The sequence below is a fragment of the Poeciliopsis prolifica genome, unplaced genomic scaffold (assembly GCF_027474105.1).
Source record: "Poeciliopsis prolifica strain line A6 unplaced genomic scaffold, Auburn_PproV2 SCAFFOLD002, whole genome shotgun sequence".
In the NCBI taxonomy this organism is placed as follows: domain Eukaryota; kingdom Metazoa; phylum Chordata; class Actinopteri; order Cyprinodontiformes; family Poeciliidae; genus Poeciliopsis; species Poeciliopsis prolifica.
Genome location: NW_026562377.1, coordinates 22,945,323 through 22,969,240, shown reverse-complemented (window position 1 = coordinate 22,969,240; position 23,918 = coordinate 22,945,323). Strand labels below are relative to the sequence as shown.

The following is a 23,918-nucleotide window of genomic DNA, read 5'->3' as shown; positions in this document are numbered from 1 at the left end:
ACGCTGTTGGTCAACTGTAGACGTTGTTCTGCAGAAAACAGAATTAATTGACATGGAATTAAAATGAAACTCGATTAATCAGATTAACCGTGACGAATCGGCTACTGAAATAATCGTCAGCTAATTTAGTCGACAATTAATCGTTTACTGAAACATGCAGACTCAGACAAAGACCAGCAGCTAAAAGACCAATATATTCGGAGCATTAATTAAGACAAAACTTTGCAAAAAATTATGTGACTTCTGCATTTAAGATTAAAAGAAAACTTCTCTATACAAATATATTCTGCCCAGATATAAAGTGTCAGTTTTAGCTTCACCTGGTTCAGAAATCTGGATAAACAAATCTATTAATCGCCATTTGACATCCAGCTATTAGCTAATAATCTAATCTTAAATGCCATTTATTATAGCATATTTGATGTAAAGCCAAACTTTTCAGATATTTGAAGTACATTTACCTACAAATAATAAACCATTTACTAAATAAATGCTAAGTTGCTGCATTTTAGGCTTAAAAATATTTATTTTCTTATTTAAAAAGGAAATTATCATCTAAATATTTTAAATGTATTTCTTATATTGCACAAAAGAAGCTTAAGTGGTTAAATGGGACATCTGCAGAATGTGCATGATGTTTTTAATTATGAGGATCGTCATTAGTTTCGATTGATCGACTACCAACAGAATTGTTAGCCGCAGCCCTGAAGCTAAACGCAATGATAGATTTCAGGTTTGTGCTGAACGCCACCAGAATGACCTTGAGCAGTTTGATGGCCACGAGTCTGGACAATAAAACCCAGCTAAGCTGCCTCAACCCTGTTGATTGGTGTCCTAAGCGTTTTATGGGATAGAAACCCTAATATATTCCTTTAATTTGTAACAACTGCAGAGAGGTATTCAATAAAAAACAGAAGTGAAGTTTAAGCGAATAACAGCTTTGTGATAAAGGGGAGTGAGATGTCATTTATCGATAATAAAAAGAAAAACACTCCTCCTGTGCTGCTCTGAGCCTCCTCGTCTTTTCGCTGCGATATCATCAGATGTTGGTTTCTCACAGTTTCACAGGGCCGGTGCGCGGCACGGCTGAATAAAAAAAAACAACAAAAAACCCTGTTAATTGTGTCCTAAAGCGAAAAACTTGTATCCTCGATATGTTATTGTGTGCAGAGACGCATGAGACTAACTCTGCAGGCTACCACTCGATAAATCAAATTTTATTTGTATGGCACATTTCAGCAGCAAGGCATTTCAAAGTTGCTTTGCCAAACAAACACAAAAACGCAAAGCCACGCAACAGAATCAACCATCGAAACATAACAGTAAGTCAAGTTCCATCATGAAATTTGTAATTGATTACGTTTCGAATACAACTGTAAACACGTGGGTTTTTAGTCGAGATTTAAAGGAAGTCAGCGTTTCGGCTGTTTTACAGTTTTCTGGAAGTTCATTCCAGATTTGAGGTGCATAGACGACGAATGCCGCTTTTGGGGTAACGTTCGCACAAAGAGAACCGGAACCAAACACGGAGAAGCAGCATTCAGCTTCTATGCACCACAGATCTGGAGCAAACTTTCAGAAAACTTTACATTTTTAAGTTTCTTTAAGTTAAAAGCTCAAAACCTCAGCTGGTTAGCATTTGATTCATAATAACTGGAACATGGATCAATGCATCTGATGAATATTTGCTTCATAATTCTGATGACATTTTTCAAATTGTATTGTTTATTGGTATCTGTTGCCGAAATGTGCTGTACAAGTAAATTTCACTTGCCCAGAACAAATTGTTCCTGAAAACAGGACTTTTTCATTTATTAAAACAATCGTCTATATTTCATTTAAAAAAGGGAGAAAAACTCCATGATTGTTTTATTTTGCTTTCCTACTTGAACTGTTTACATTTATGTTCCTGAAAGTTTTTAACAAAGCAACCACAAACTCTAAATTTTATTAGGATTTTATGCAACAGATTGAAAATGAAAAGGTGGTTCTCAAAATTTACGAATGAATAAACTAAAAAGTGCGGCATGCGTTTGAGTTCGACTCCTCTGAATGACATCCAGTCCAGCACCAACATCACAATGTTATGAATGAACTTAAATCCCGATTTCTGACTTTTTTTCCCTCAAAATCAGAATTGCTTATGCAACTTACTACTCAAATCTGCCAAATACATTTTGAACGAGCTTTCAGTGTGGATAACATGCAGGTTTACAAATCCTTTAACAAGGAAGAAACAGTTATGTGATTATTTCCTAACAACATAATTATTTGTATTTGGACATAAATAGTGTTAGAATTATTTGGTTAAAATTTTGAGAAAAAAATTATATTATTACTTTTTTGTTATTGTCTTTTGTAGCTGGCCTCAAGTGGGTGGAGGTTTAAAGCAGGAGCAGGAGGAGCGTTAGTTATAAAAGCAGCCAAGAGGCCCATTGTGACTCTGGAGGAGGTGCAGAGATCGCCGGCTCAGGTGAGATTACAGGTGTGCGACATGTCTGTTGATACGTTTCACAAATCTGGACTTCATGAAGGAGAGAGAAGAGGAAAGCCACTGTCGAAAGAAAGTAATAGGAAACTCATTTGCAATTAACCACAAGTCGTGTTGGCAGGACGTAGCAAAAACGTAAAAAAACCAAAAACGTTTTTTATTTATTTATTTTTTTTTTGATTGCCGTTTTTGTTTTGGGAAACAACGACCCTAAACATTCAGATTAGCAGTGGAGTGAGTTCGCTCACAGTACATCCTGCGCTGGAAACGGCCAAGTCAAAGTTCAGACATGTCCATCCCGGAGTCTTAAAGCGGATGTTCTCAGATAATCTCCATTGAGCTCGTTTGCTGTTTTGGTATGCAACGTTAAAGTCGCCAAAATTCACCAAAAGCGTCTTCCAGCACAAAGCGGCTGAACAGATTACTGACACACGGGGCCAGAATTCCCATTTGTATAACAATAAACAAATTCCCTTCATAATTACGATCTACTATGTGTTAGGCCATCGCTTACAATCCCAGTGAAACTCATTGAAATTGTAATGTGATGGATTTCAAGGGTTTAAATACTTTGCAGAGCTCTTTAAAAGCTGCGTTCTATAATTTATGCAGGTTTCTGGTTTCTCCCCAGTACTACTCCATCTGAACTCAAACATTTCAGCCATGCCGTTTGACTATCACTGAAATTATTTCCGATCTCCGTCTCTTAAAAAGCCCGGAGCTGCTCTTGGATGTCCGTCCTCAAACGCTGAAAAACTTCTGGTTTCAGACCAATTATTCTCAAACATTCAGCGTCGTTTCTTTAGTTCCGGTCAGGAAATGGAAACTGAGCCGCCTAAGAATCACAGACATGAGGATGATGCTGATCACTCTGTGTTAACATGGAGATGTATTTCAACTGAAGCTCAAAGTCTTAAGTGTCAAACAGCTGCATGTTTATATTTCCGCGACTGACAGTATGTGGGTATAAAAAAAGGTTAAATTCTTCATGAAGAATTTATAGTTAAAGCTCATTATCATCAATTGATGTTGACATTAAATTAACTTCATAAAGGAAGAGCATCAAACAATGACGGTTAATACCGCTGAATGTCAAAACGTTACATTTTCAAATAAAGATTAACATTTACCAAAGGAAAAAAGTATGAAACTAAATTTGTTAAATACAAGCCCAGTATCGCCAATACCGATACCGATACTTTTTACTGTCCAAGTTTGAGGCATCATCCAACTTCTGGCCTGCATGTATGATCATGGTTTTTTCTTTGAATTTCTTTTTCTGAAATGTGAAACAGAATTTAGACTAATCTTATAAGTAGATACAAAATACTTGAGTGACGTGCTTCCATGATAAAAAGACACAAAACAACTTTCTGTGGATTTTTTCCTAGAATGCAAAAAATATATAATTTGAGAGAAAAATCTTCTTTGAGGTAGAGTTGAGAGACTCCAATACAAAGATAGAAACATTTTTAATGGATAAACTGTTTTTTTGGGGGTTTTTCACCCCCACTGCGCGTCAACCTAAACGTAGCTTTTCCAGTATTTGGCACAAACGCTGAAGCTTTCCTAACGGAGCCGCGGCCTGTTCTACTGCCACTGTTTCACTGAGACAGCCAGCGACCGGCGGCGGCGTTTACCTGGCATCTCGTAACGAGCGCTGCTTGTTTTGATGCAGCACAGCAGCAAAAAAAAATAAAAATCAAATCCTGAGGAAAAACTTCCCCTTAATCAAATTGGTGCCTCCTCCTCATAAACACACACATTGTAAAAAATAAATAAGTAAATAAAAACACGCCCTTCGCTTTCAAAGAGCATGCCAAATGAGCCGTTTGCTAAAACTGTGGCGTTATTGTCAAAGTGAAAATAACGCCCTGCAGTGAAGGGGGTTTATATCATCAGATATCAGTAAATAAATAACATGCTGGTGCTGTCGGGAGTTATAATATTGCTTTCATAAAATGCCTGTGTTGCAGCACAATATATCAACATAAGAAAAAAAGAGGCAGTGGTGTGGGGGGCTTTAAACATTAAGATGAATGGCAGTGAGTAGAGACGGGGGCGGAAACGCACACAGGGAAGAGGTAGTATATAAAGAAATGCAGGGTTTTGCTGAAAGTGTTGGACACATTCTGCAGTGATTTTGCTGTCTATTGAAGCAGAAAGCACTGAACTATAAGATGAAATATTAATAGCGGGGAACCGGGAAAAAGCTTTGATGGGGAAAAGAAAAGGGGACATGATCTTTCACTCTTCTGCATCAAGACGCAGTCCGTGTAAACGTTGGGGACCAATATGGGACGCTTACGTGGAGTGCCTTGCAAAATAAAATAAAAAAATAATAAAATGGTACTCGCACATAACCTTTCCCCGCATTTCGTCATGTTGTAACCCCAAATGTCTCTGTGTATTATTGGGATTTAATGCGATGAACAGAGACGAGGAGCAAATATTTGTGTTGACAGAAAAAAAAAAAAAGCATCAGGACAACCAAAAAGTTAAGGCGGGAATGTCAAAGAGAAACTCGTGCAGCAGACTAGAGCAGCGAACGCGCTGAGATTTAAAGATCAGAGTTCAATTCTTCATCAGAACGAGGGAAGAGCAGACGAGAACCGACCGGAACCGGCGCTCCTGATCAGGGACAAACAACAGAACCGGACAGACGACAGACAGCCTTAAGATAAATAGGAGACACAGCAAACATGGGTTGAAATTGGCCTCTGTCTAAAAACAGCGGTTTTTACGGTTGTAATTCTGCCCCTTTAAGGACCCCAAAGAGTTAACGGAGAACTCCGGTCCACAAACAGCATAAAACTGAAGGAATAGTCTTGAAGCTGAGCTTCCAAACCAACAAATGACGCACCAGATTGTAAGAGGTCAGAGTGAAAGATCCCTTTAACTGTTTTATTTGGAGAAAATCATGGGAGAAAACCTGCAACAAACCCCATGAAGCTGTGGGCCAGTTTCATTTTCCAGAAGAATAACAGCTCTAAAACACACAACCAAAACAACAATGGAATGGTTCATGTCAAAGCACAATTATGTGCTGGAATGGCCTAGTCAAAGCCCAGATCTCAATCTGAAAGAGAATTTGCAGCAAAGACTTAAAAACTGCTGTGCACAGAGGCTCCGTCATCCACTTTAACAGCGTTTCTCAGCGGGGCTGAAAACAAGTGAATGCCACACTTTTCAGCTCAAATTCAAAATGTTGAAAATGTTTTTTTCTTTTTTTTTCTTGCTGCCCGATCACATAAAACCCCATTAAAGTATGTTTATGTTCGTGGCTGTAATCTGACAGAGGGCTGTTGATGCTTTAGCGACCTCGCTTCCTCTGCAGCTCATGCTATGTGAGAGCGAGTTTCCAAAACGACGACTCGGTAAGAAACGCTCAGCTCTCAACCCGAACCCAAACGAGGCGAAAACTATCCGAACTCTCTGTCATCGCAGGACGCTTTATCATCTCGTGATCCTCACTACGTCTACGATCGGAAGCCGCTGCGGCTGACGAGGCGGATCCGCTCACTGCGTCTGAAGTGGGGCGGGTTGTCGTTGACGTCGCTCAGCTTCACGGTGACGGTGGTGGTCCCCGTCAGCCCACCCAGATGTCCGCCATGTCCTTGGCCTGGAGGACCACCAGATATTCGTCCTGCGTCTCCCTGTCCATGTCAGGTACGGCGGTCCGCAGGATGCCTGGTGGAGAGGGAAGCAGGGACAACAAAAAAAAGAAGAAGAAGAATCACAACAGCTCCAGATTTCACATGACGCCCCCGTCTCCTCGCGTTAGCGTCAAGGCGAGTCATACATTTTAAAACGAGATTTCCAAACATACGACTCCAGGCCACCGTTCTTTCCCTAAACTGACTCAGAGAGAGAGAGAGAGAAATCGAGTTTTCTGCTGAACATATGGTGGGAACGGATAAAACGTAACCATATGAAGAGGATTAACTATGGAAAGTGTTCCCATCAGCTGAAGAAGCCGACTATGAAACGCCACTAATTGCTGCCGACGGTGAACAAACCTGTCTGAGGATCCACGGAGAACAGGTCCTGGCCCTGCAAAATCCCGTAGACCAGCCGGGCGCTGTTTCCGTACGTCGGGTCGTCGGCGTCTGTGGCTGTGACCCGGGTTATGGAAGTGCCTGTGAAACACAAAAGACATTAGAATGAGATTATGATTAGGTCCAAAATATTTGGACCTGATGTTTAATGTTCAGTAGTTAAATCTGTCAGGCCAAACGGGATAATGCAATTCCTCCTGCCTCTCTGCTGCTCACAAAATGTTCTGAATGTCATCCTTGATCTCATGCTTGGAGCGCTGTGTTCAGCCCAAGTGTGGAAAAAAAATACGTCAAGTGTGTGAAGTGCACAATTCAGAGACTGAGGTCCAGACAAAAGTCAGGGAGCAAAAACAATCTTTAATACATCTGCAGACGGAGAGCAAGAAATACACTGCATTAGGCACAAATTAGGATCCGCTCTGAGGAACCCAGAGTTGCACAGTTACTTTATTCATCTCTTTACTACCGAGGCGGAGACTCAATCTTCGAAGACCAAACAAAAGAAACAAAGGAAAACATATGGAACCTTGTATGCTCATTCACTGTAATGTCTATGGGAGGTGAAAACTACACACTCTATCTCCATGCAGAGAAGGCCACGGGAAAAACAGCGAGTTCCCAATAACTGTGGGGAAGTTCAGAAACCTGGAAACTTACTTCAGTAGACACATTGTGTTTCATTAGTTTGTACACCGTTTCCAGCTGCACAGAAAAACACCTTGACTATGATTCAAAAAACATTACATTTATATGACACATAAAGGAACACTAATTAATACGAATAAAACTTCTTCACAAGTGAAAATGTGATTCTACATTGTGCTTTACGGCAATCTGAAGCCAATTTCTTTACATTCAGCCTCAGCAGAACCAGATTTTCTTGTTATTTACTGGCGGAGCGGTGATGATCAGCGGTTCCCTCTGGGCTTTCTGAACATTTTCTAAAGCTTTTCTTCAAACTTCGACAGCTTTCCTTCACTCTCTTTGACCCCATCGTGTTGCCTTAAAGGCCACTTAACATTGAAGGGACACTGTGGCATAAAAAGGAAAAAAATGAATAAATAAAAAAGCCTCAGGGGATTAGCTGGTGCTATTTTAAATGAGATCTTTGTTATCGACAGTCTGTCACAAAGAAACTATTTCACTGCAAAAGAAAAACACAAAATCTTACAAAGTAATTTTGTCCTGGTTTTGCTCTTCAAATGAGACAAAACCAACATACAAGTAACTTTTCAGAAAATATTTGTTTGTTTTAAGTACGTAATTCCTCAATACCTACTTGCATAAACAGTTTTTTTAATTATTTATAACAAGACATTTTCCCATGTATTGTTATAAGTGAAATAATCTGCTTTTAGTTGGCAACCAGGAATATGATATTCAATCACCAGCTTCACATTCCTGAATACTACACACTATGATGCTGTCATAGAGATTTCCACTGGCAGATTTGATAAAATCTCTCATTAAAAGGTTCTCTGAAGAAAAAAAAAGAGACTAATCTTGCTTCGGTTGATGACATCACACGCTAGTCTCACACTGAACACGCTAGGAAAGTTGAGCCTAAACTTTTTTGTTTGCTTGTTTTTTTTTTGCTCCATGCAGGAAACTAAATATATCACCGTGGTAACAAACTGAAGATGACCGGCTAGCTAGCACCGGCATCGTCACTTTATTCTTCCAGCAGTAGCCATGATGAATCAATGAGTCAGTTCTGACACTTTTTACAAACGTAACCTGAGCTTTTCTGAGAGTTATCTGAACTATCAGCCGTTCTGGACCTGAGAGGTTGACCCGGACTGCCGCGCAGACTTGGAGTTTGTTTGAACCTCGCTTTTCCCAAACAACCTCTCCGATCAGATTCAGAATTACAGAAGTTGCATTGAGGTCGCCAGGGGTTCAGCTTTTCATATTTGAGACAGAGTTTCATTTCAAAGCTTCCCCCTTGGTGGTATTATAAGTCAGTCTGCCTGGGAATCGTTTTTTCTTCTTCTTCTTTTTTTTAGCGGAGGTAGCAGGATGCAGCAATTCTGCAGGGAACAGTTTTTGAGGCCTGAAAATCCCCCTGATGGAGCTCATCAGCCAGAGCAAATGGTTTTCAGAACAACTTGGCATGAAGTGAAGATCTCCCGTATCAAACCCAGCGATTCCACTCTGCGTCACTTCCCCTTACAAAAAGCTCTTCTGCGAGTTTTAGAGGGACCGACATTTTATTCAGTTCATGCGCTGCTCTGTCGTCTGGCTCAAACTGAAACAGAGAAAGGTGACGAAAAAGAAGAAAACCGCGGCTGAAAGTTCTGTAGAGAGCTCACATTTGAGACAGGAGCTGATTAAAGGACAAATTACAACAAAAGAAGGAGAAAGATTAACCAGGACGTCAAGTTTCACATGTCCACAGACTTTGTAGAAAATCTTACCCTGAAACTTGCATCTTCCCGGTCTATCGTGCGACAACATGCTGCCGATGTCAGGGATACGGTGAAAGAAACAGCAGCCAAAATGTAAAGGCTTTGAGAAAACTCAGCAAGTAACAGCAGACCTGTAATTAAAATCGGCTTAAGAGACCAGAATAAAATGTCTTTGAAGTGAAAGTTGATGTTCGAGTTTTGCACAGAAAAGTTTAAGTGCTATCCGAAAATCGACAACTGGTTTGATTTTGAGTCCACTGCTTCATCCTGGCTGAAATGTGCGAGCCACTGTTGGACAGGCTGTTAGATAATCTTATGCTCCTCAGATGAAATGTGTGACAAATTATAATGCAGAGTCCGTGATCAGATGCAGCACCCTGCAGACTAATTGGCACCACTGATAAAATAAAAATAAATAAATAAATAAATAAAAATCTATTGCTCGTCTTAAAAGGAATAAACCTTTTATTGCAGCTGGAAAATAAGAAAACTCTTTGGGGTGAAAATCCTCATACTGGAGCAGCAAAACCAAAAGTGTCACAATTGCCAGTAGGCATAAATATTCCTATGAAATAAATGTAATTGGAAATTAAAATTCAGGAAGATTTTAGTTAGCCAGAACATATCTACAAGAAAACAGCGACGCACTTGAGATCCAGAGAGTCAGAGCAAAGATCTAAATGTTTACCACAACTGAAACTTCGACGAGCACGAGCAAATGTGCAGGAAAAGAAGATCCTTACATCACTGCAAGGTTTATCTCAGGTTTGTGCCTGCTGCATAATAGCAAGCTAGCGTGGGTGAATTTTAGCATCTGGTGCAGCAGAAGCACATGTAATCTCTACTGATCAAATACTGACACCAAAGCATCCTTAGGCTTTAGATCCAGTTTCAAAACAGATCAAATGTTATGTCATATCATCAAAGTCATTTTAATAAAAAGACACTGACCCTTACACTACTGCACTACTCACTGTCAGGGTCAGTGAGTAGTGCAGCATTTGCCCCTGCCCCACTTGTTGCAGCAAACTGGCTAAAACAAACCACCAACAACTTATTTGTTGTTTCCAAGCTTTTGTGTTTTAAAGAAAAACAATTAGGTCAGAACAGATGATCCCATCAATCACTTACAGCTACAGAATGAAAGTTTTATTCGAATAGGTTTTTTTTTTTTTTTTACATATTTGTTGAAACTCAGACTTTGCAGAATGGTAGCAGAGAAGCTTCTGTACCTTCTTCCTGTGCTAACTACAGAAATACACAACTAGGGCAGAAACAACCAATCAGAGCCAGGTGGAGGGTCTCAGCGCTGTCAATCTTCTTATGTAGTGCTGCTCACACCCGCCCCCTTGAGCTCTGCTACTCTGCAGCTTCTCCCCATCAGTTGAGGAGCTGCTGTCAATGCTAAAGCTGGTTAGCATAGCCATCAATGACAGCAGATGAGCAGTTTTCTTGTAACGGTGAGCCGTTTCTCCTCATTAGCAGATTTAAGAGCATGTATATGAGCATGATTGACAGTGATAAGACTCTCCTCCTGCCTCTGATTGGTTGTTTTGGACTGGTGCATTTTTGCAGCTCGCTAAACTAGCTTATGGAGGAGAGATGGAGAAGATCGATTTCATAGCTTAACTGTCTCATACTGTCACGCACTACTGATTTGGGCAGAAGTGACTAAAAGTGATAACGCATTTCAGAGTCGGTCTCAATCTTCTGCCAGGCTAAACTCTCCAGGACAACAACCGCCACTAGAGTCACTTTTCTTCCCCTTCCGGCGGCGTACCTATGTTGGCCATCTCCGGCACCATGGCAATGTAGGGCTCGTCGGGGAAGATGGGCGGGTTGTCGTTGATGTCCTGCACCCGGATGATGAACTCGGAGGAGGGCTCCAGGGCCCGGCCCGTCTCCCTGTCAGTGGCCGTCGCCGTGAGCCGGTACTCGTCCTTCTCCTCGCGGTCCAGGGCCTTGGTGACGTGGATGTTGCCCGTGTTGCCGTCGATGACGAACACAGAGCCGACTCCCTCCCCCTCCAGCATGTACTTGGTGCGCCCGTCCCCTCTGTCCATGTCGGTGTGCAGCTGGAGAACAAAACAGAGACAGACAACAATCCCCAGAAGCACCTTGGGGGCGACACCGAGCCACGGGCCGCTCGACGCAGGTATCACTCATCAACGCTCCTCGGCGGTCTGGCACGCGAAACGCCAGAATGTCGCGGAATGGGTGAGTCGTGTCGAGATGGAGGGTGGGGGGTTGGGGAGGATGTGAATCTGTGAATGTGAGAGGAAATAGCACCAGGTGTGGAACATGCATATGGGACCATGGGCGAGTACTGATGCATGCAGCTAATTAACTCACTGGACCAAACACGCCACTGGCGCTATCATCCAAAGGGGGAAAAAATAAAAAAAGCAACGTTGATGAAGACAGTGGCCCTGCAAATGTCATATTACTTCTAATCACATCCTGCAAACCCAGCCACTATCCGTCTGTATAATCTTTCAGTCCTTTCCACCCATCTGCCTCTTCCCTGTCCTGCATCTACATCCATCTGCCTCCACCCTTTAAACCACCTCTTTCTCTTGTTTCTCTGCTCTTTTCATCAAGTTACCTCGCTCACACAGATTGCCCATCTGCTTGCATTTCTTATTCTCTCCCCCGTCTCCCCCTTCTTCCTCTCAGCTCTATTTTCTCTTCCCCAGTTTGTTTTTTTTGTTAATATTTTGCTCTCTGGTGCAGAATCGTGGTTCAGTATTTAATGGCAGAGAGGATATGAGCGAGATAGACAGATAGGCAAAAGGCCAAACATACAGCAATAGGAGGCGAAAGAGATTACTCAGCCTTCATCACATCCAGACTTCTGACCACAGACTCTCGCGTCTCTACGTCCTCGAGGCAAATCTGCACATGCTGATAATCCACAAAGCTCACTCGCAACCTCTGCTGCCGACCCCAGATACTCAAGACGACTGAAGCTTTGACTTTAAGTTGGAGCCGCAGCGCAGTTTGTTTTGAAATGTGAGCGGCAAATTTTGCATATATTTATCCAAGCCTTCTTCTTCTTTTTTTTATTTATTTATTTATTACATTTTCAGCTACAAGACGTGCTGGTGAAAAAAAACAAAAATCTCCCAGGGTGGAATTGGTCAACTCAAAGAACACCCTCGGTACATCAGCACCACAAACGACCACGCACACAAATTCTTACTCCTACGGGAAACCTACTAATAGATCAACCTGTTTGGTTTTGGACGGAGCCAGGAGAGAACCCGCGCTTAGATTGGGGGAAATTCAAAAAGCCCCAGACTGGGATTCAAACCCCACAAGGCAACAGTGCTAGCATCGACACTGCTGTAATGTCTAATGTAACAGTATTCCCATCCATTTCCCACGTTCGGTCATGTTACATGTCATTTACAGTTCATAGGAAAGACCAGCGCAACGTAGAGGCAAAACGGTGAAAGAGGAAGGGAAATAGCTGTTCTAATGTTTTACATTTATGTTACGTTTAGTCTCGGGATACACTGATGATCGGCATCGATTTTCTTCATTTTGGGAGTTCGGTGATCGGCCGATAAATACGTGTGAAGATGATGTTATCCACCGATCTCATCTACATCAGCAAAGGTCTAAAAATCCGCCTCTGTTCTCTTCTGCTGTCCTGTGAGAGAGGTTTGGCTGACAGACCGGCCCGCTGGGTCGTGTCTGCACATTTGCAGCTAGCAGTAGTTGCTCCGCTGTTGCCGACTCAGCAACTTTATTTGTATATATATTTTGCAACATTTCAGAAAAAAACAACAAAAAAGAGTAGGGGATCGGCCAGGAAAACCGCAATCCGTGCATTTCTAGTTTATTCATCTGAGTCAATACTTTGTAGAACTCATCTTCATTTTGGGCCACATCTAGAACACGAATGTCCCTAAATGTCAAGTTGGGGCAGAAGGTACCGATAAAACTTTGATTCTAAATAAATAGCTGTCTCAGTGTTAGATGAGAAGATAAAATTAAACAATATAGAATATCTTTTCACTTTGATGGAATTTGGCAGAGTGCAAATAAAACCTGCTGTGATACGATTGATTTAAAAAAAAATAAAATTTAGGGACACAATTATCTTCCACAAATCAATCAAATTTGGTGTCAAGTGTTTCCGTAACTAGCATTTTTCTTTGTACTTCGATCATTTCAAAGACGTTAATAAATGTTTCCAGAGATGACCAAAGGTCAACCAGAGCCCCGGTATTTACCAAATCAAACACAACGTCGAGAGAAAATGAATTTATTTCAATATCTTTTGACTTGCTCATGTGGGTAGCAGAGGGCAGGTTGATCGCTGACAACTTCTAAAAACCTTTAAAAGTTTTGAAACCCATTTTGTTTGAGAATGTCCTGTGCTGTCCTGGACTTTATTTAGGGGCATCGGGCAAAAAAAGGGTTGTGCACAAAGGTAACCCCAATTTAAAAAAAAAAAAAAAAATTGTGAAACATTTTTGAAAACCTTATTAGTCACAATAACTAATTTTGGTGGGCAATAAATTACCCCCTTACTTATTGCGGTGAAAGATAATATTGTCATTTCGAGATCATTTTCAAATGATACATCGATAACAATGCAAGCTGCCCCTCTCAAAGACTAATAAAGGAACACTCCTGCATATTTGAAATATCCCAAATAAAACAACCAAAAACAAAGAATAAAACGGAAATAAAACCGGAAACAAAATGGGTTATGACAGCACACCATCCTAATGACACGCGTCAAGTTTGTGGTTCGTGTCTGAATACTTGTACTCGCTGAACGCAGAGCGTGCACACTTCAGAGGGCAAACAAACTGCGCGTCGCGCGTGTGCAGATTTGAGCGCGGGGATTACATTCACTCCTAACGCGACATGCGCACAGCAAACGGCAAGATAAAGCGCTGCTTTCTTTATCCATCCCTGCACCCACATCCTCTCCATCCTTTCTTCCTTAAAACGAGCTTTGATCCCACTCTTCTCCACCAGAGACATTTTTGTCGGAGCCCCCCACACACACACCCTCATCCCCTCTTCCCTCCCCTCCTCTCCTCACTGTCTAATTGCCGGTTCAGTCCCGCTGAGTTTCAGTCAGCATGGAAAAAACACTCGCGGCGGGGAGAAAATGTATCCATCCCAGTCCAAACAAAGCGGGGGAAAGGAGGATACCTTCTGTCACTTTCCCTTCTTCTTTGTATCCTCCTTACCCTCCTTCATCCCTCCCTCCCCGGTCGACTGGTGTCGGTGCGCCGCATCCACCTCTGGGTTTGTTTCTGCTGCTGCTGGCAGACAAACTCTCCTCATCCAGGTTGAGGCACCTGCGATCTGAGCTGCTGACGACTCTCCTCACATCTCCCGTCTATTTCTGGGTGAAAAACCCCCCCAACAAATCGCTAGATTCAAAGGGGAGAACCTCGCGCTTTCAATTTATTACATGAATATAAAAAAATAAATACAAGACAAAAGGCACAAGCTGCTGATGGCCCCGACGCTTCCCCGCATCAATAACAATCGGAGAGGGAAATTAAACATTTACGAGGCGCATATGCAGCCCTGGTGAGGATCCAAACTCCACCGACACCGCGTGGTTCACTGGGAGCCCCAAAGTGTTTTCTGGCGGCGGCCCCTGTGAGCGCCGCGGCTGATGGAGGCTGATGGAGGCTGATGGAGGCCAGCTCCGAGCGCCGCCAGGCTGCCAGGAGCCGCATTAGAGGAGAGACCCTCGCTGTGACATAATACAGGGTTTGCTTCTCTGCCTGTTTTTTGTGGCCCGCAGTTCAGATGAACTAGAAAATGTGACTTTCAGTAAGGACGCTGAGAGGAATAGAGTGAACGTGGACAGGATGGACACGTTTATGGTCATTGTTTGGGTTTTATCAGATGGTTTATCGTATCGTTTATCGTGATAAATTTAGCCAATTCCAAATGGCGATGTTTAGAAACCCCTAAAACTGTGTGCAGGTCATTTTACACACAGCTGGTCTCTGCCTGTCATTCAGGTTTCCCCATAGGGGAACGGTCTTTCATTTTGGGGAGTTCAGATTCATATCGATAGCCATGCTTCATGTTGCTCTGAAACAGGGGCCTGCAAACTGCGGTTCTGGAGCCACAAGTGGTTCTTTGGACCTTCCACAGTGACTTTTGCAAAAAGGATGTCTCTAAATAAAGATATAACATATAAATTAGGTTTTAGCAGAATTTCAGATTTGTTTTGATGGGATACTTGCAGTAGATATCCAAAACAAATGACTCCAAAACACGTGTTAATGTTTTGAAGGTCTGTTTTTGTCATTGGGCTGAAAACGAAGTTCTTTTTCGGAATCAGAATCAGAATTAATCAATGTGATTTTCACAGCTGGTGGAGCGCTGTTCTTGTTAGCATCTGCTGAAAAAGTTACTTTTAAAGTAACTTAGTTACTTTCCAAATCAAGCAGTCAGTAATCTAAGTTACTTTTTCAGTAATCCGATTAAAGTTACTTTTTCAAAGTAACAATGCCATCACTGAAATACAATTATGTTTTTTGTTAACTTGAGGACATATTTTTTATAGATGGGTAGACATTTATAAAACATTTGCAGCCCTAAAGTTTCATTCTGCTGCGCTGAGGGCAAAATGGCTCCTACAGAATTTGGAGGCCCCTGATCCGTAGCATAAAACTCAGTAAAACACGTTAAAATTTGTGTTTATTGATGTCAAAAAGTTCAAGAGGGACAAATACCTTTTATTGTATTTGTCCCTTATTGTATCATAAGGGTCAATCAAACTGGTCACATATGGAACAGTAGCTCTGTGAATAGTGAGGTTTCATTTAGCATGAAGCTAAGCTAAAGTTCAACACTGTGTCACTAAGAGCCGGAGGCGACCGATGTGATGCGTGGGCCCACTGACCAAAATACAGGCCTCCGAGGTCTAAGATCTATTTAAAGGATTTAGTGTAATTCGCAGCGCAATAATCAGAGAAAAAGAATCAAGTCGGTGGCATCATGTTGATGTCCGGTGACTGTAACCAAGGGGAATCGCTGCTTTTTAAATAGAAAACCTCTCATAGTCTTAGAGTTCGGTGTTTGACAGCAATAACCCTGCGGCCACTGAAAGTAAGAGCTGCTGCTTCTCTTACACAAATGGCTAAAAGCCCATGTTAAATTATATTTAACTGTTTTTGGTTTGGCTCAATCATGGCGTTCTGGAAACAGATTTATTCACCACAGCCTTAAACGGGGTGATAATTCAATAACGTTGTAGAAAACCCAGAAAAGGAATAATTATCGCCGGATATAAACACCCAGTTTGCGTCTTTTCAGCCCTCGGATAGAAATGATCCACAAGAACAGCTAATCTCCCCAAAGTGAAATTCTTAAAACCAAGCGCAATCAGAAATTGTTTTCTTCTGTCCTGATGATCTGACTCATCCTTATCAGCTGTGCTTTCAGCATTGCTCTTTAAACGGGAGTTCCTTTTTGTCACAGATGATTCAGTTTACACCAGCTTCACCGTTGAGCGGATGGCGGTGCGGACTGGGAGGTCTGGAGTTACCATAGTGACACACCAGTCAATCTGGCAGTGACTGGATGGTGACTCACTATTGGCCGGTTTACTCTCTGAACAACACTCGCACGCCTACTTCCTCAAGAGGCTAACTGAATTTTACTTGGTAAATTAAAATTTGTAAAGAATGTAACAATAAAACTCAAAATAAGTCAAATATTGCAGGAAATAATTCACCAAAATAAATGTTCACCACAGTAATTGTTTTATGTGATTTCTTGTGTTCAGGTAAGATATTTAAATGTTGACTATTATAGGAACTTCAATCATTCAAAGGTCAGACTTAAAGGGTTAGCTCTGTTTTTATTTAGCACCATTAAATTCTTACAGAATTTAAAACTAAATATCTGCTAACATAGCATTGTATGGCAGTTTTAGTTGTTTAAATGGCTCGAATCAGCAAAGACAGTTAGTGTACATCTGATTAGCCATTAAATGTTAGCGCCCCTTCCCCACCTGTTGCCACACGCTGCTGGACAGCTGGCTGAAAGGAGACTTTTCCCTCGCTTCTTTCTATAGGTGAGACTAATTTGTTCGTTTTGAAATATTTCCAAAGCACGTAAACCGTCTGGACCGCCACCCATCAATCTGCTTTAAAACTACACTCAACACGTCCATTAAACAGCCAACAGCAAGTTTACGAACCAAACACATAGCATGACTAATTAATGAACTAACAAAGCTGCTGCACCACAACGCTGCACTGAAAAGAACAAACTCACAAAAAGAGGGCACAGTGCTGGCCCCTCTTCTCTTCACCCTGTACTCCTCTGACTTCCACTACAACTCGGAGCTGTGTCACATACAGAAGTATGCTGATGACACAGCCATAGTCGGATGTATCAGGGACGACGGAGAGGAGGAATATCGCTGTCTGGTGAGGGACTTTGCTCTCTGGTGCCACACAAACCACCTGGAACTCAACACCTCTAAGACGAAGGAGCTGGTTATAGACTTTGGGAGGTCCAGACCAAAGCCGAGACCATCGTACTAGAGGGAACGGAGGTTGAGGTCGTGGGCTCCTACAAGTACCTCGGGCTGTGGCTGGACAGTAAACTGGATTGGTCAAAACACACCAGCCACCTGTACGGGAAGGTGCAGAGCAGGATGTACTTCCTGAGGAGACTGCGGTCCTTCAACATCTGCAGCAAACTGCTGTGGATGTTCTACCAGTCAGTGATCGCCAGTGTCCTCTTCTACACCGTGGTGTGCTGGGGAGGCAGCACATCCAAGAAGGACACGTCCAGACTGGACAAACTGATCAGGCGTGCCGGCTCTGTGGTCGGCATGAAGCTGGACTCTCTGGTGACGGTGGCAGAGGCGAGGACACTGAACAAACTGCTGGACATCATGGACGATAGCAGCCACCCTCTACACGCCGTCATCAGCAGCCAGAGGAGCCTGTTCAGTGACAGACTGCTGCTTCCCAAGTGCCGGACCAATAGATTCAAGAACTCCTTTGTCCCCCACGCCTTCAGACTGTACAACTCCTCACTGGGGGGTCGGAGGTGACACAGGACAGAGGGAAGAAGGAGTAGTTTTTCTACAAATGTGAACTCCATATTTATCAGGCCAAACCATACAGTGCAATACCATATCACTGGTCAATCTATCGACCAAATTGCTATAATTTCCTTTTGTGTTGTATTTATATTCTTTGTTTTGTATTTAATTTGTATTTTTTTGTATTTTGTGTATGCTTACTGTGTGCCACATTTTTGCCTGTGAGCTGCTGGTAACTATAATTTCCTGAGGGAGTCTTCCCAAGGGATCAATAAAGTCAAGTCTAAGTCTAAGTCTAAGAATAAGACAAATAGATGAACGGTAAGCTGCACATAGTGGGCATGCATCCAGTTGTTTTGCTTTCGCTCATGTATTAAACTGTCAACAATTATGTCAATATGTTAAGCTGTTAACTGACCACGCCCCTTTCTTACCGCCAGGTAACAGGCTAATCTGAAAACATGTTCATTTTTCCTCTTCAAAATAAAAGCTCATGTCACACTTTTCCATTAAAGATATTTGTGTAAATGCTGTGATTCTCTTGAGTTTTCAATCAATGTTAATACAGCATAGGACGAATGATGCTACACAGATGAACGATGCTTTAAAACATGTTTCAATATCTATGAAACATTTATTCTATATAAAAATAAAAAAGGAGATTTTTATATTTGCTGGCATTAGTTTTATTGAGTTTGTGGCTTGTTAAACCTTTAAAACTTGAGGATTCAATTATTATCCATTAATATTTTAAAATCCTCTAATTCTAATGAATCTCCTGTTTTCTTGTATTTCTAAAACTAAATTACCATTAACTTTTACCACTATAAAAACACTCCCTTGTGCTTGCACTGCCTATATTGGTGACTAACAAGAATGAATTCAGGAGCGCTTGACTGAATGTAATGCAATCAAGATTTAATTAGCTGCATTTGTTAGCTGTTGTGTGCTTCTCTTGTTTTCCGTCCTCAAACTGCAGGTCTGAATGTTCTGGCGACAGACACTCCTGCGGGGGGTTTCGTAAACACCGAACTTTCTCTGTAGTCTTCTAACACCAATATTTCGTAACCTATGAGTGCTTCTGGACACTCTGACATCTGCTATTATTCCCCGTAGCCTGGTACATGTACTTTGGCTCGGCCGAGATAGCATGCAGGTCCTCCTCTCTCACACACCCAGGGGAGATGTGCTTCTACTCAAAGCCCCGCTTCTTCTCACAAGCCAGTTTTCAGAGCATTTTTAACAAATTATGCTTTTAAAAAGTAATGGAAACGAAATGGGCCATTTCGGAGAGTGGTGGGGATGTGCTCCCAGGGTGCCCCGGTCTAGATGACACCCGTGTTGGCACACCAATTTTACCATTTCAGCCAAGCATGGCTAACAACGTCTCGGTGACAGTTCAGGGTTCTTTCCTAATGTACAAGTTGAGTTTAGCTGTTTATTTTAATGCAGTATTGCTGAAGATAAAAGAGAGGAGAAATCACATACAGTGTTCTGGGGGAAATTTGGTTTTTGGGCACCTGGAGATAGAAGTGGGCATTTATCGTATCGCTTATCACTTATCGTGATAAATTTCTTATCAGGATATACATTTTGATGCATCGTTGTCACAATAAATTCCAATTAATTTGAGTTTAAAAATTCCAAAACTTGTTTTACCGTTTCCTCCACAGTTGGTCCAGTGACACAATCAACAGTTTCTAGGTGCAAATCGGTGACAGAAATCACACGAGATGAAATGTGACTGGTGTCCTAAAGAAGTGCATTACAAATGGGAATGTTTTTCAGGAGCAGTATTTATGTTTGTTGTGAGTCGTGAACTCTGACCTTAACTGAGCTAAGTGAAGTCTGCAGTGCTTTACATGTTGTTCTGGGTTCTTTTGTGACTTAATCTCTATTGAGTTCTCGGAGTAATTTTGGTTGGTCGCTCACTCCTGGGAAGATTTACGTTTGTTCCAAGTTTTCTCCATTTTTGAATCTTAAAAAGTGCCAATGAGTTTGTCTTCACATCTAATCTTGAATTTCTTTACAATTGGGCATGATGTGTTGCTTTTTGTGATATTTTAGCTTCCTTTATGCTGTGAGACAAGTTTTATTTAGGTGATCTCTTGGTTTCACAGGTTTATTCTGTATTCTTATTCTGAGTCTTGGTCAAACCGAACTGTTTAAGGCTGTTTTATCACCTGCTGTGTCGGACTCGGTTTGACTGAGGACCAAAATTGTAACATTAGCTACATTTTCAGCTGGTGTGGTTCTCATTCACATTGCAAACAATTGAAACCCTTGACATAACCTGTTCACCTCCTCTCCCGTTGTGGCGCTGCACCAAGAACTACTGAAGGAAAACGACACAAAAACATCAAAAGACATGAGAGCAACTTCTTTCTTCACAACAAAACTGGAGTGACATCAGATTGTTGTAGGATTTCTCTTTTGCCTTTGGTAAAAGACCATGTGCCATTTCTCCTGCTATCCCTAGACTCTGGTTTTTATTGCATTTGCCCAGAATGCCCTGTGTCATAGTCCACTTCCTGCTTTTGGAGCAGGACCCAGTCTACTTGCATCTACATATTCATTGAAACACCTTCAGAGCTCCCTGTAGTTGGACAGAGACCTGGGTTTGTGGCGGATGAAAGTTTGCTTTTTTTTAGTAAGCATCAGAATTCAATTACGCATTCACACCTTTTCAAACTTTCTAGACAAAACGAAATAGAGTTCAATGTGAATGCACCCAGAGAAAGATGACGTTCATCACAGTTAAGTCATTGTTTATCAACAAGAGGCGACAGGGTATGCCTCTTTTTCAACAAGACACCACGTTGGTATGGATTGTTTTTTTTTCCATGAACAAATCATCATTTGAAAACGTCACATTATTTGTACTCAGGTTATTTTGTCTGATATTAGAATGTGTATAATGACCTGAAACATAAAAGTGGAACAAAAGAAAGACAGAAGAAATTTGCAATGAGGACAAACAGTTTCTTCCACAGCACTGTACACAGACACAATCTCCCCTTTCCACTCCAGTTGGAAATGTCACAGTCCATCGGGCAAACCTCGAAGCGGAAAAGCAGAGACGTTGAGTGCAAGACGCGCTGTGAGTGAACACAGAGTGAAACTGAGTGAAAAGTTGTGCACTTTCCGAGCATGGATAATGCAAACATACAAATGCCTCCACCAGGCGCAGCGGACAATTGTGTTTTCTTTGATTAAACTACTCTGATCACGAGTTATATCGATGACAAAAATGTGTTTGCCAAAACAACAACAACAAAAAAACAAGAAAAAAAGAGTCATGTCCTGACGTGTAAACTACAAACATAATGTCACACAAATAGATGCAGCAAATCCACATGTGCATGCAGAGTGTTGACAACAAAAGCTTACCCGCCCAATGAGCACCGGCTCGGGCCCTCGGTACTCCTCGATCACAAAGAACTGGTTCCAGAGCCAGCTCCTGCGGCGACGGGGGCTCTGGCCCCACTGAGGGTCTTCAACCCGTTCAGAGCCACCCGGAGTCCTTCCAGGCTGAACCTCACCGACTCCGTTGGCAGAGTACGCCTCTTCCTCTGAACTTGGTCCCAGATAGTCACCATCAACCACACCGCCATCATCCCCGTCACTCAAAACGTTCCTTTTGCTCCCCAACTCAGTGACTTCTGTTCTAAGTTTAGACACATAGGATGTAGCAGAAGTTTCAGGGCGGCTCAGTGTGTCCCTTTTGTCGGCCGGGTGTTTGACACTGAGTTGGAAGGCCAGGAGTGGCACTGGTGTTACGTCAGCCTCGGCATCGGGGCCGTGTCTTCCCGGCTCTTTGATTCGCTCAAGCAAGACGTCCGCGGACCCCAGGCGAGGTAAGACTTGTTGCTTTTTGCCTGACGTCGCACGCATGTCCTCGTCTCCCTCTGAAAGGCCGGCGGCCTCCGGGACGCCGCCGCCTTCCCCCCGACAGAAGAAGAGGAAGAGGAGCGCCACGCGCGGCACCGCAGCCAGGCGTCCGCGCATCATGACAGCTTTACTCCAGCTGCCTCTTCCCGACGTCTGCGCCTCGCCGCTCCTCAGAGCGCGCCGCCTTCATCTCGGATGTTTTCCTCGCGCATTTCCATGCGGCGCACATGCTTGGCCGGGATCACCTAAGAGAGGAGACATAATTAGCGCGACGTGGAGCACGTTCATTAATGTGGCTCGCGAGCGCTTCCAGACACACGGAAAAAGACGCATAAAAGTTGACATCTTACTCATTATCTGGCGCAGAGGGAGGTGTGGGGAGGAGAGTGGGGGGTGTTTGGTATTTTAACCCTCCATTCATCTCTACATGAATGTTTCTCTGCTGTTTGTTGAGCAGCTTTGTTTGCTCATCTGAGCACTCTGCCAGCTGCAGTAAAAATAGCAGTGCTTTTCTTCTACAGAGTGGTGCAATAAGAACGTATCCCCCACCACCACCACCTCCACCTCACTCTTACAAAAAGAGAAAACGGGGAAGAGCTACTTCATGCTGTCGCAGGTGGATCTCGCTCTTGATCTCATCGGCAGGCGAGAGAGATAAGTGTGAGGACTTTGAATTTTTCAATTAATTTCGAGCCCAAGGGCCCGGCGAAGAGGTGGAGCTCAGGTACTTTACTGCGCCTTGTCACACACAATGGCCTGGACAGGAATTGATTGATGCCGTCCCCCAAAGACGGCCCCCCGCATGCTGCAATGCCCAACAGAGGAAGAAGTTCCCCCTCCAGAGATTAATTAGGCTCATAAATAATGTAATCGATGACTTGCTCTTATTTCCCAAAAGTTTAATGATCTCCGTTTCATTTGCATGCGTGCGGGCCATTGATCTGTGAAGCTTGATGCAGTGGAAGGCGTCAGTAACTAGACTCAACTGAAAATGCATGATTGCACTTTCTCTCTCTCCCTACCCCATTTTGTCCCATGTGCATCCATCACTCTGCCTTACGTTTTCCCTGCATGAACAGAATAATCCTGGCATCTGCTTTCACCTTCGTGCACATGATGGAAGCATGCATTGTAATTTCCACAGAGCTAAAGCATATGAGTCATTGTATTATTCAGTCACATCTTGTGTTTTTTCAGTTCGACGTGGTGCGATGTTCAGGAGTGATTCTGATACAGATGAAGCATCTCTGGGAATACTTCATGTGGTCAATCTCTTACATTTCTTGGGAATGGCACACAATCTGTGGCTTTTGGAGACACTCGAACCCATAAAACAGAATCACTTCAAAGGCTGTCAGAAATATCTTCGTAACCCAATCCAGGCTGTTCGTTTATCATGTGTCATTAAATATTTGAGATCAGGCACGATGTGGAGCTCTTTGAGCATGCTTCATGCTGTCAGACAGGTCCAGTTCTTGTCTTTCCAGACCTCGGGCGGTAAGGTGTGAAACTGAACCAAGCGTTTCATAAAAGTTCATTTTCCGCCACTCCTGACTTTGGAGTAATGTGATTCCAGGCTGCTAAAGCGGTGGAAATGGACGGCGAGGTTTTTGGTCGTGATGAGGATGTCGCTATGTGTGATGAGAATCACGGGATCCGTTGTTTTCAGTTTGCAGTTTTTCAGGTTTTTTTTTTTTTTCAAGCGTATAACTCCACCCCACAGTTTAAGTACATTTCTATTTTGTCCACCCTTCTATTTTTTTAAGGGTGGACAGTACTTTATGTAGTCTGAAAGTCCGCTTTTTGTATTCATTCAGTTTTTTTGTTGTTGACTATAACATGACAGATACTTTCCCCATACACAGCAGCAACAAAGACTGACATGGCATAGGACGTGGTTCCTCTCATGTCTAGATAAGCCTGTGCTTTGATTCTCTTAGAGGCCGAGCGTCTCTGTACAAGTGCAGCAGCCTTTGATAGTAGCTACAGCATAATGAGATCCATAACACAGT

General features: G+C 42.6%; 1 protein-coding gene across 1 annotated transcript in view; it reads right to left on the bottom strand.

Annotated features, from left to right (window-relative positions):
- Nucleotides 1-23,918, bottom strand: part of LOC129369563 (cadherin-24) — a 41,924-nt gene that overhangs the window by 13,996 nt on the left and 4,010 nt on the right. The window contains 5 exon segments of the mRNA XM_055045069.1: nucleotides 6,015-6,104; nucleotides 6,107-6,181; nucleotides 6,511-6,630; nucleotides 10,738-11,032; nucleotides 21,406-22,151. Of these exon segments, the coding sequence (XP_054901044.1) occupies nucleotides 6,015-6,104; nucleotides 6,107-6,181; nucleotides 6,511-6,630; nucleotides 10,738-11,032; nucleotides 21,406-22,026 (1,201 nt within the window). The 5' untranslated portion in view covers nucleotides 22,027-22,151.